General features: G+C 41.1%; 2 protein-coding genes across 2 annotated transcripts; both read right to left on the bottom strand. All coding sequences in view use genetic code 11, as the record gives it.

Moving 5' to 3' along the window:
- Positions 1-5,542: 5,542 nt before the first annotated feature.
- Positions 5,543-7,464, bottom strand: EGR_02467 (Innexin unc-7; the record flags this gene model as incomplete). Its single annotated transcript, XM_024491716.1, has 3 exons — positions 5,543-6,394; positions 6,676-7,019; positions 7,143-7,464. 3 exons carry the CDS (start codon positions 7,462-7,464, stop codon positions 5,543-5,545), a joined length of 1,518 nt encoding a protein of 505 aa, XP_024353867.1.
- A 559-nt stretch (positions 7,465-8,023) lies between these two features.
- Positions 8,024-11,451, bottom strand: EGR_02466 (Innexin unc-9; the record flags this gene model as incomplete). The annotated part of the gene is made up of 3 exons (XM_024491715.1): positions 8,024-9,018; positions 9,302-9,632; positions 11,287-11,451. 3 exons carry the CDS (start codon positions 11,449-11,451, stop codon positions 8,024-8,026), a joined length of 1,491 nt encoding a protein of 496 aa, XP_024353866.1.
- Between the last annotated feature and the right edge of the window lie 882 nt (positions 11,452-12,333).

The following is a 12,333-nucleotide window of genomic DNA, read 5'->3' as shown; positions in this document are numbered from 1 at the left end:
ACCATATAATTTTGCTTTTTTCTTGAACGCCGGTTCTTGAACGAATTTGTCTTCCTCTACCGAAATTGACATTATCAACGTATCTAGTACGTCACTGCGTGTGTTTAGACTGTTAAGTTGGATAAGACCTACCTTAAACCGAATAGTAGGGTGTGTAAACAGCCACAATACCCTAGAGACAACATTTAAATAAAAACTGTTGAATATTTACTATGCAATATTTCAAAAGTTAGGAGGTCTGCGATAGGGGGTCAGAGTCATAGTCGGTCCGTGGCAAAATGAGATTACAATCACGCAAAAAAGCATGAGTATCATTTGACTGGTGAAACTAGTATTGTGGTCTTTAAAATAACAGATGTTTGTCCCGGCTTCACTTTGTATGTACCTTATTTTCGCTCAATAGTGTGGAATATTTTATATCAGTTTGGTCGTCCAAATTCAAGCATACCACTAGTCAGTACTATAATCCATGGAAACTTTTATTTAGCTAACAAATGACCACTCCTGCATATTACTGCTTGACATTTAACAAAATTCATATTCTTCACAATCTTTAGTTAGGGAGTAGAGAGTATATTCAAAAGCAAGGTATTTACTAACATTTTTGCACATTTTGTTGGTTGCATAACAATAGCGATCTGATTATAAAGCATTTAGAAAGCATGTATTCAGTTGTCATCAGTTGTCGCTAAAACCCTCATTTGAAAAACGGCAAACTAAGCGCTAGTAGATCAAAGAGTCCATTCAAATCTCATGAAGTCGGAAAAACGCAATTGCAAATGCCTCCCAGTTTTTCGGTTCAGCCATTGAGTCACATACATATAAAGTGCAAATTTCATTCAGCTATAATCATTTTGCAATCACTTCCGGGAGACCCACAACAAGTGTGCATGTTCACCTTCAAATTATTGCAACATCCGTTAGAATATAAGAGGGGGCATGTATCAAAGTTCCTCAGTCTTTGCCCATCTGTCTGGTTTATTCTGTGGGACAATGTAAACGGTAATTTAGTTTTTCATTCCAACCAATGAAGATTTTAAGTGCAGTGTAGTTACACCGTTTGTTCATATTACCAAAGTAACGAATTTCAGCGCTAGTCACAAATTTTCATGCTTATAAACCATTTGGCAATAATACAACTAAAAGTGCTGCAAAATTTCATATAACTAAGTATTCCTGCTAGTACTTTCATGCTTATGAGTTTTAGAGTTAACTAAAGTCTGGCTACGAATTGTATTTTCCGCACCAATTTTGACTGCGTAATATGAGTCCGACAGTGAGTGACTGGTCGGTTCAATCGTGTTTCATGTTTTTCGTATTTAGATTCCATTTAAGCTTTTTCTCATATTTACCAATAAAAATGCTAATCCCAGCAAAAATTTTGCACAAATTCGAGTAGATGATTACTTTTTTACGGTGAAAGTTTGTTGAATGTTGATATGAAATCATTTGTCAGGTACCTTTCTGCCGGGAAGTTTGTGAGCATATTTTAAATTCATAGATGAAGTTAAAATATATTAGAACTGATAAAGAGCAAAACCCTTTTATTGGAGTGAATGAGATTTTATAAGGTGATAAGAAAATGTTCGATTTTCAAGTAGCAAATGTTTTCAGATGAGCGTAAATACTCGAAGTCTATACCGAACACTATACTTTGCAAAACAATTGCATTCAAGTGTGGGACTAGCATGTTCAATGGGGGTAGCAACTTGCAACTTCATTTGAGAACTTTTGAAGACTTTTTCATTGCATGTCGTGATATGGCAAGCACTCTATCACAAGCTTCAGCCTGAGTGGTGGTAATCTTCAAAGCAGAGGATTTTAAGAGCACTCATTTTTCTCCGTGAGGTAGTCTACTTTGCTCCAAAGGTGATTTATGTCCATCTCATCATGCTAACATAGGTCGAAACCGCATTCTTCTGCATTCATTTTTGTCATGACTAGTGTAAAGCACCGACATATTGGTATCTGTATCTTCTGTTACCTCCATATATTGAAATATAACTGGAATCAAATAAACTTATATTCAAAAAGTTGGAACAACATGCGCCACTTCAGAAGCCTTTTTTTAGCAGAACTAGGGAGTGAAAACTAGTTTGGATTAGGTTTAGGGGGATTCAAAGGAGCAAATTTATCTATCAATTCAGAATAAGAACATCATTTACAGAAATGACTTCAATTTTACCCTCTTTGTTGTGGTAGATGTGGAACTGAGAGTAAGTCACTTTGAAGCAGTTTACTGACTTGGCAGAACGGTAGTCCTTTGAGACGTCAAGTTTGGTCCACGATTTTGGTCGATTAGCTCTGGAAGTTCTGTAAGGTTTTTGAACATTTTTAGATTTCTGGAAAAGTTGTAATTTACACTGTAAGAAAGCTGTTTATGTTTTTTAAAGGATTCGCAAATGACTTGGTCATTAATGAAAAGTCCTTCATTCATTTGTCGCAAACTCAATAATTATAAGGTTCGCTATTTTGTTAAAAATGTTTTATCTGGAGGAAATAATGCAAGGCTAAGCTGTGGCAATTTCAACCGAGATTTGTGTGAAGTAGGGATAACACTTTGATAAAGTATTGGTAAATCATTTTATTTTCCTAATTTTTTGAATAAAATAGTAATATGGTTTGCATTTTAAAGAGGTGGGCACCCATGTGTAGCGTCCCGAGACTCCCTGAAGACGAAAGAAGACACAATACTCGGGCAGAATATGTATTCAGTGCATAGAAGGTGTCTGGGCTATTGGCATGGCCCGAAAGGCCAGCCCACCCAGCGAGGTACAAGGGGGCTAATTCAAAGTACAAAAGTGGCGCCTCACCAGAACCGAGGGATAAACCACTATCGTATTACACATGTATCCGAAAAGTGGTGTCCATTAAAAAAATCTTCTCCAGCAAACTAATTTAAGTGGTTTCTGTTTAATGAGCTGCAAATCTTAAAAAGGGTCCATTTTTGTTCTGATGACTTCGTATTATTGTCTTGATGATTGGCTGAACCTATAATCTCGATAGGTATTCTGTGCAGTTTGTAAAAACATTGTAGCTCTTTTGTTCAGCTATTCTCCGCTGCGGTTGGGCTAAATCTCACCCGAAAATATATTTGACTGCCTGATTTGCAAATGCAAGAATCTCCTCATTTTAAACGTCGAATAACTTATGAATTTCCCCTTTTACTTCCCCAGAAGGTGATAATAATACCACTTGAGAATTAATCAGGCACTTTTTAATTTATTACTCGAAATTCGAACATAAATTTTAAGTGCTACTTCGAATTTCCTGATAATTTTTGATTACACCAAGGAGGAGTCTGTTTTACTGGTAATTTTTCATTTTAACTAACGCTATTATTTCGGAGTCGAATTGAAATGTAAACATTTATGGATCCACATGATTTCAGGCAACTACACGGCTCACTGGAATACTAAAGAGCAGTTTTGATGCGGAGTTTGAGGAATTTATATTTTTAGGACGTAACATTTCGTTTCTTCTTTTATCCAATTGATTTCTCCATCTAGGCAGTCGTCCGTTCCTTTATAATCTACTGAAAGATGTTTGCATTCCCACTGTATGTGAACAAATATTTTGGTTTCTAACTCTTACACTTCAGCGCATAATCATTTGTGTCCGGTTTAATTCATTTCCTTCCCAATGGATTTACCCATATTATCGTTTCCGTTATCACTCCTACCATTCTCGCTAATAGTGTTATTAGCCTCTATCATTTGTGAAATAACACATTTCCACCACTTTCTGTCCTTTTTATGCGCTACAGTTTAAAATGATTGGCGTCTGCGATTCGCTGCATAACTCAAGCAAATACAATTGGATTCCATTTATTTTCACCACAAAGAGGCACGTTCAGAGTGATGTACATTTGGTGTTTTAGAACTATTCTTCATGAAACAAAGCGTAATCATTTTGTTCCATCTTGCCTCAGTAAGCCTAACTAGATTTGTCGCCTTTCAGTATGTTTCAAGTAATGTGATGAACATATGCAGAAATCCAGAAAGCACGACTTCGTGACCGTACATCTGAGAGTGCGAAAGTTATGAGGCACCTTCAATCCATTCAAAGTGAGGAGCAAACTAATCCTTGTGAATTGAACACTCTGTGCGTTAGTAATGGATTTTCTTCCCTATTGGAATTATGCCATTGTCACTGTTTCTAGTCAGTGTCGTTCACCACTTTACACCATAAGTATTCCTCACTTAGGCGAATCGAATCAAAATTATGCACGTCCAGAACCTCGGGCAGTATGTTATCACTTTTGGACCGAGTTGAACCCAAAATCATCTAAGCACCACTCACTTTGCATCGTCTTTGAGGCATTTAAGTAGGTCATAATTAGGATGAATGTTTCCACCTAAGCTAAAGATTAATTCCTGCCCGATTTTTTCAAATTCTCAAATTTTATAAACAAGGTGCGAAGCCAGGTTGTCCTGCCACCTGATTTAACTTCTAATCATGCATCGGGAAGGGTGTATGACTAATTTGTCCCTAATCAGACATGCTGAATAAACTGCATTGGGAAGCTTTGGATACAGTCTATTCCTGTGCACGTAATAGTCCTAGGAACCAAAAAGTGATTATTTGACATACTGTACATTTAATGCAACTGTTATCGACACGTAACGGCAGAATAAGAGACTATTCAAGGCATTAAACCCTTTATAATGATACAAGATCTTACAACTTGATTTAGTTACAATATGGCGCATTTTTCACAAAGGAACGCAATTTGACCCAACTACAACTACATTATTCCACGCGGTTATCTGTAAATTGGGCCTTTAAACGTGGTCAAAGTCCACCTGTGATTGCCTTACAACCCACTCTCCAGAGCGCATGATCTTGCTACAGCCGCTGCGCTGAGAAGCTGACACCGGCATATTATGATCCTGAGAGACTATACACCCGGAATACTTGTTCTGCCTAAGTGATAGCACCTGATTCGCACCCACTGGTGCATCTTCATTTGCGAATGCTTGACAGGTTGAAGTCCTAGGACCACGTAGTGGGCTATCCAAAAATATCTTTGTAGTCCTGTGCTCCCTTTTTTGATAATAATGACTGCATGTTTCACTTCCATAGTACCCATTAGACCGTGCTCACAGCTAAGAGAACAACTGCAAACCCAGAGATTGACATAAGGTATAACCTGTTCGGTTAATGCATCACTGTAACCTAACGATGGACATTACCTTCAAATTCAGACAGAAGATAAAAACGCCTTAACACATTCGCCGATTTAGAGTCACTCGCACATCCAAAATCCCTTTCTCCGAATGAGCCCATCAGGCTATTAGCATTTCTACAGCTCTCTTCGATGAAACCATTTCTGGCATTATCACTTACATGCCATCATTGAAATGTCATAGAAGAAACAGAACACAAAGGCAGTTCAATTTATTACGCGATTTGTTATTCTAAAATGAAGGTAATCGAAACCGTTTGTCACAGATTATTAAACAATAATAGGCCAAAAATACAAATTTAGCGTTACTGTTGAGATGTGAGTGGTCAAAAGTTCAAATTGATTTCTTGAGCTTCATTGAAACTGTTCCTTCGTGTCGGCCAAGTCCATCTTTATTCTGTCTATTTCATCCATGTCCTCGGGAAAGTAGGGGTCAATCCAAGGATCGTTGCCAAAATCCTTCTTGTCGGCGTACGTAGTAACCCACGTGTGCCACAGGAGGCGAATCACTTCACCCGTGATGACATCACCCGCGTTCATGTTGAGCATCTGAACGATAAAAACACCATCCATGCGGAGAAACTCGCGAATGAAGCGCTCCACGGTGTCCGGTCTGCTCGGGTCTAGGGCTTCAGAGGGTGTTGTGGAACTACTATCACCATTCTTCTCTGGTTCTAGCATCAGAGGTTTCAGCTTGAGGTACCTGCGGATAACGCTCGTCTGTCGCCGTCTGATGGCCAGACGAAGAAACCAGTTAATGAGGCTCACACCAGTTGTTATAGCGACGGCGAGCGTCCAGAACCAGAGGAAGACGTAGAGCTTCTCGTTGAGCATATTAATGGCCAGAGCACACATGCCCATGTAGCGATTAGTCTTTTGACCCAAATGACGAATGGTAATGCTGCAGAAGGCGACTCGGGGGAAGTAGAGGGACTCCTCCCATTTCACCCCCGACACCAGGGAGTTAGCCAAGGTCAATCCAAAGCCCACCATATCCTCGTCATAACCGAGGAAGTGCTTCATCAAGTAGAGCTGCCCGATTGCATTTGTAAGGTAGAGAATCTTGATGCAGAGGTACGAGAATACTGTCCAGGTTCCTATAGCCGCATTGAAATCATCGTTATTATTTAAGTTGACTATGAGAGAAGCAAAGCCTCGTCCATCCAGTCTATCCACTCGTGGCGCGAATCGGCCGGGGTAATTACCCTTTCGGTGACCGTAAAGTAAACTACCTAATCTGCTTGCAGACAACATTAAATACATCTTTACAAAGATTATCAGTGTGAAACTAAGTGAGAGACTTTGATGCTTGATTAGCATCAGCCCGGCAGTTATTAAATATGTGCTAGATGTGATGTATATTGATAGCGCTGCATGGAATGCAAATCTCCTTCTGACTTGTCACGGAGAAAGCCAAAGATGGGAACACGCTATCTCGACAAAACATGACTCCTGAAAAAGTCCTCCCTGGGCTTTCACTTTCCTACTGAAGATTCATAGGGACAAAATAGAAGGCCGATGATCATACCCATCCTCTTGCTGACCAGGAAGATGCCGCAGATTGCGTGGAGTCGGCGTTTGATTGCTGCCCGTTTGCCCCGACGAATGTCACGGTGCGCAAACAGCAGAAGTTCCAGTCGTTTCGCCACATTCGCAATCATCTTCTCCCGATTCACAGGTGATGAGGTCTTGAGAGCGTCCATCGCCTTCACAACAATGGCAGTGAGGTCTGCTCCAAGACGATTAAACGTGATGTTTTGCCAAGCGACGTGTGGCAGGTAGAACATTATGGTTTGAAGACCCAGAATGAAGGGCACCCACTGATAGTATGCTGAAATTAAAAAAAAAAAATACAATGGGAAAAAGAACTTTCTCTCTCAACCTAACGTTCTATTCATTTCCTTATGATTAAACCCTTGTGAATGCGTATCCACGGTACAACTAACGTACTTACTTATTTTCCGCTCCTTCTCCAGTTCAATCCACGCGGTGTCGTCCTCAGGTATGGTCTCGTTGGCGCGAATCGGTGTGGTGCCATGTATCCAGCAGTAAGAGTTGAAGTAGGAGTCAAAGTCAGAGCCCGATGGGACAGTGGGCACGTGGCAAGCCAGAGGCTGCAGAATGTAGGTTTTTGCAGATACTATGGCTGTACACAGCATGAAAATTATGGTACTGTGCACGTAGCTCATTCGGTCCGCCCAGTCCTGAATACCTATAAGCGTTGCCGCCTGATACTTCTGGTAAAATTTCATAAAATCTGCCCCCAACTGAGACATTGTGGTTTAGAATTCAATCCTATGAAACAAAGAAAATTATAACTTCTTGAACAATAGGCTTGAATTCTGGATTGCAGAAAGGATTGTACTGTTAGTGATTCACTAGAGAGATGTTACATAGCAATCCAAGGATGACTTCGCTTTTCAAAATATTTTTACGTCTAAATTTAAAGCCTAGAATGAAAAAAACAATTCATCTTTTGTGAAATTCAATCGAAAAAAACCTTGACGGTAAGAATGGCACTTGTTTTGGTCGTTTTCATCAACTGTAATCTTGCTTGAGCACAGTCATTCCAAAAGAGTGACTTCCAATGAATGAAAGCATATTTATTTACCTTTAGAAGAATATACAAATCGTTATCTGAAAAATTGAGAGCGGCTGGAAATCAGACTAGATGCGGTAGAAAGGGATGGGTGGAGGGGTGTGTGAAAAGTCTTATGAGAAAATCATCATACCAAAATTGCTTCATCAAAGGCTGCGTTAACAAAAGAAATTGGGTTGTTGTGCTTGAGCGTGGTGCAAGTTTTGTAGGTGTGCTTTCCTCGGTCGACTGGCGATCTAGACAACAGACGCCTTCTTCTCATAGGGTGCTCTGCGTTGTGTCGTCTCGCCGCCCTCTTCGAGTTGCCGCCTTTGAGCAGCAATGTCACGCGCAATGTCATTCAGCATAGCCCTGTTCTTATACTTGGTCTTGTAGATGTCCCACATCTCCACAACAACATCGGCGGTCACGACATCGCCGGCATTCATGGATATCATGCGCAACAGGAAGACGCCGTCGTGACGTAAGAAGTCGGAAATGAAATTGCGCAAAATTTCTTTGTGCTCTGGAGTGTATATATCCTGGAGACGAAGGAACTTCTTGATGAAATGAACCTTATTCTTTTCACGACCCAGCCGCATGATCCATAGTGGGATCGAAACAGCTGTGCATACCGCGACGATGGCCGTCCAGAACCACAAGAAAATGTAGAGTTTTTCGTTCAGCATGTTCACAGGAAGTACACATTGGGCTACGTATCTATTAGTTGTCCCGAGGTGGCGAACATGTTCCAGGTAGCAGAAGGAGACACGGGGAAAAATTCTGGTCTCATCCCAGTCTCGACCATTTACCATGTACCTAGCAACCTCGTAACCGAAATTGCTCATTGATTTGTTGAATCCAAGGAAGGTCTGCATGAGATAGAGCTGGCCGATTGCGTTTGCCAGATAGATGCACTTTATGAAGAGATAGGTGAAAATGAGCCAAGTCCCCAAACGCTTGCTAGCAATAAACATTCCGAAAAACTTAAAGGCCTTTCGGCGCGCGTCAGCGACTTTGCCACGACGGTAGTCGCGGTGTTGGAACAGCATTTCTGCCATTGTTCCAGCAACGTGTTTTACAAGCATCTTGCGGTCGTTCTCAATGGTGTTGCTCGCTTTGTTCGCCACAGCGATGAGATTCTCCAAATCTGTTCCTGTACGGTTGTAGCAGATTATCTGCCAAACGACGCGTGGAACGTAGAAAAGGATGCACTGTAGACCAAGCATGAAGGGGACCCACTGGTAGTAATCTAGATATTGGACACAAAAATACCTTCACTAGATTTGTCATTGCTACTTCAACTCCTATAATCTGGAAAAAATTAATTGTGATCTTAACTGGACAAAATACACCCAGACAAATTGAGACAAGGTAAATTCAACCTCACAAGTCTCGAGCTTTTACTGGATTGAAAAACCTCTTTCTGCACTTATAATTACGTCATTCGCCAAACGCGAAGCCATAGTACCGAATCAAGAAGCTGAAATCTTACGTTGACAGCTGCCTAAATAAGTTAGGGTCATTGAACTCACTAATTCTCATATTTTCATCAGCATCGTGCCACTCAGAGTAGTTTTGAGGGATGTGCTCCCCCTCCAAAATAGGAATCGTTCCGTGGACCCAACAAAAGTTTTGCAGGAACTTCTCGAAATCCTTGCCGGAAGGTACTGTGGGTATGTAGCACGCGATGCTGGCAAGCAGATATTGCTTGACTGCGATTATTGTTGTGCAAAGGAGCAGAATCAGAACGGAGTACATGAAGCTCATTTTGTCCGCAAAATCCTCCAAGCCGAGGAAATCAGAGACATGAAGTTTTGTCAGGTAGTCAATGAATTCTATCCCAACCATTTTTGCGGCGGTGGACTAATGGGTACAGTACAATCACCTGCAGAAAAAGGAAAGCCTTTCATTTTTTTCCTACTCCTGATTACATGACCAGCAGGCGGGGCACATTAGCTCTTTGTGTGAAAAGGTTAACGTAAACATCTGGTGCGTAAACAGTTTAACATGAGTAGTAGCGACCGACTATCTCCAAATGAATTTTAAACTTCATCCTACATTCCCAAATACATATTCTCAGGGTTATTCAAGTTACCACTCAAAAAGGAAAGTGAATAACACGATTTAACAAAGAATGACGTCTCGGACAGCCGTCGGACTGGTATCACTTTTGCGTACATCCGTAAAACTGCCCATTTAGCCAATTGGAAAGAGACCCAAGCTTCAGCCACCAGGATGTAGGGTTTACTCAGCATGTCGTCTCACTAAGCCCCATGTCCACAATGTAAGGCATTTCAGCATGAAAAGACGTCTTTCAACCATGCCGAATGTCTTCACCTAATCGCGCACGCATGCACAGGCTGAGTAGCATTTGTGGATTAAGCCAACTTTATTCTCGGTTATTGTCAAGTCTGAAGTGGAGAAACTAAAAAGGAAAGTAGTAAGAGGTTTAAGAGAAACCAGTGTCACTAAATTAATGACAGTTCACTTGGATTGAAATTCCGATTTCTTCATCTCTATCACAAAACCGTCCAGATCGACTGTATCAAACCTGACAGTTCGTTATGAAAAAGCAGCAATAGCGAAGGACCAGTGACCTTGTGAAAACAACGATTGCAACGCATAAGACAGTGTACTGAAGTTTGGGGTTGTAAATTAGTAGTATTCCGTGATGGGAACCAGTGGTGAATTAAGTGCCATGAAGTAGGAGTGAGGAGTTCTCATACAGTCTCTAAATACATCCCACCATTAGACACCACAGACAATCATATTTCACATAATGGCTCAAAGTTTACTAACCAATCCAGTGAAATCACTAAACCTAGGTTAATAGATAGGTAGATATCTCAAAAACGAACTGAAACCACAATATTTCCTGTTGTGAGAGGCGTTGTAGGCAAATAGATTTAGGAATTTTCCTAGCGAGTGTTTCAAGCAAACGATGTAGAGAATATAAATCAAACCATAAACCCCAACCTTAGCAAACGTACCGAATTCACAATGGTAGACTAACAACGCCCAAACCCTTATTATAAACTTCCTTTTGCAAGTGTTTATAAGGCTGATAACTTGTACACGTCCAACCTACGACCAGTTGGTGGTACCATCACACCCTTGAGCTTGAGTCACGTGATAACAGTGAAGTCGCACATCTATGGCATCTTTACTGAGAAAATAATCCACTCGCTTCACTGTTACCTTGGCGATTACCGGGATAGTGCATTCCATTGTATCTTCGGGTCTTTGCTCCCAAATACAAATGTGGCACATCCATCACAGCTAGTGTGTGTAGTCTACGAATTTACTGTTATTTTAACCGGATGCCTTATTTGGTATCTCCGCATTTCGTGCATTCAGTCTCGGTCATGTAAACAACGAAGCGAGAAGTTTGGCAAGGAACAACACTAACGCCGGAAAGCGTGCGGAACCAACCAGCACAGCCGGTTAGACCAAAATTTTGGGCACAACATCTACAACCGCATAGGAGCTCCAGCGCTCTGAGAACACACAAACAAACCCGGTGGGAGGGGTCGCCATAACCCCTCAAGGGACCAATCAACGCACGTATGCGCGCACGTGACAGAACCCTGTCAAACACACGTACTCGCACTGGGGTTGGAGTTTCAGACGTGAGATGCTGGTACTGTCCAAAATGACGAAGGTAGGCGGCTAGCCAAGACATAATTTAAGCAAAATTTGAACGCCACCTACGTCGATGTATATTTTAGCGTCGTAATATCATCCCTATTACAAAGAACTAGATCACTACGGGACCAGCTTGTATTTTAAAGTCAGAAGAAACGCCAGTACCTTTCCATTGTCATGAAAGTCACCTATTTTCTAGGATATTTCTGAAAATCCTTACAAAATTAACCAATGTAAGGTTCGCCAAATGTCCCAGCTATCAACCCGATCTTTTAGAGCGTTGTCCTATAGGATTTAAAAAAAACCTACGTTTTTTGAACTGAAATGAAAGTTATAGGCGGACTTTACCTAACGTTCAGTTTGCGTTTTAAACTTGAACCACGTATCTAGTGATGAAAAGACCTAAATTATGATATCAACAGGCAGCAAACGTAGAGATAATCTATCCCAGAAGTCAAGTTCCCTTCTTAATAATGCTTTACAAAGGATGTTGCGGCTACTAAGGCAGATTAAACCTATCGACTAGTGTGCTAATTCCCCAAACGATTTGTCTAACAATATCAGTAACATAGGTAAAGGACAAAAAAATGCAATACCTGGGACCTACACTATGCAGTGGGTACAATATCCCGGATTGAGCACACCCCGTAGAGCGACCTCCAACGTATCAAGAACCTACGCTTCCAATGTAGTTTTATTAGCGGTCCGCTAGTCTAGATTACACGCTGACGATTGGTTCGTAGGGAGCCGCGCGAACCGATTGGTCAATAGCATTTATACCTTTGACCATAAGCCTCAGTCCGCTTAAAAGTCTGGATCTTTGCCAGTCTTCCTTTGAAAAGTGATAGCGTTTATACCAAGTTTCACGGAGGCCACATTTTGTAGCAAATAAAAAGCAAATGTTGACCCCGATCATGTC

The sequence above is a fragment of the Echinococcus granulosus genome (genome assembly GCF_000524195.1).
Source record: "Echinococcus granulosus chromosome Unknown EG_S00011, whole genome shotgun sequence".
Classification (NCBI taxonomy): domain Eukaryota; kingdom Metazoa; phylum Platyhelminthes; class Cestoda; order Cyclophyllidea; family Taeniidae; genus Echinococcus; species Echinococcus granulosus.
Note: the sequence above shows the minus strand (reverse complement) of the source record. Positions and strands in the feature narration are given on the sequence as shown.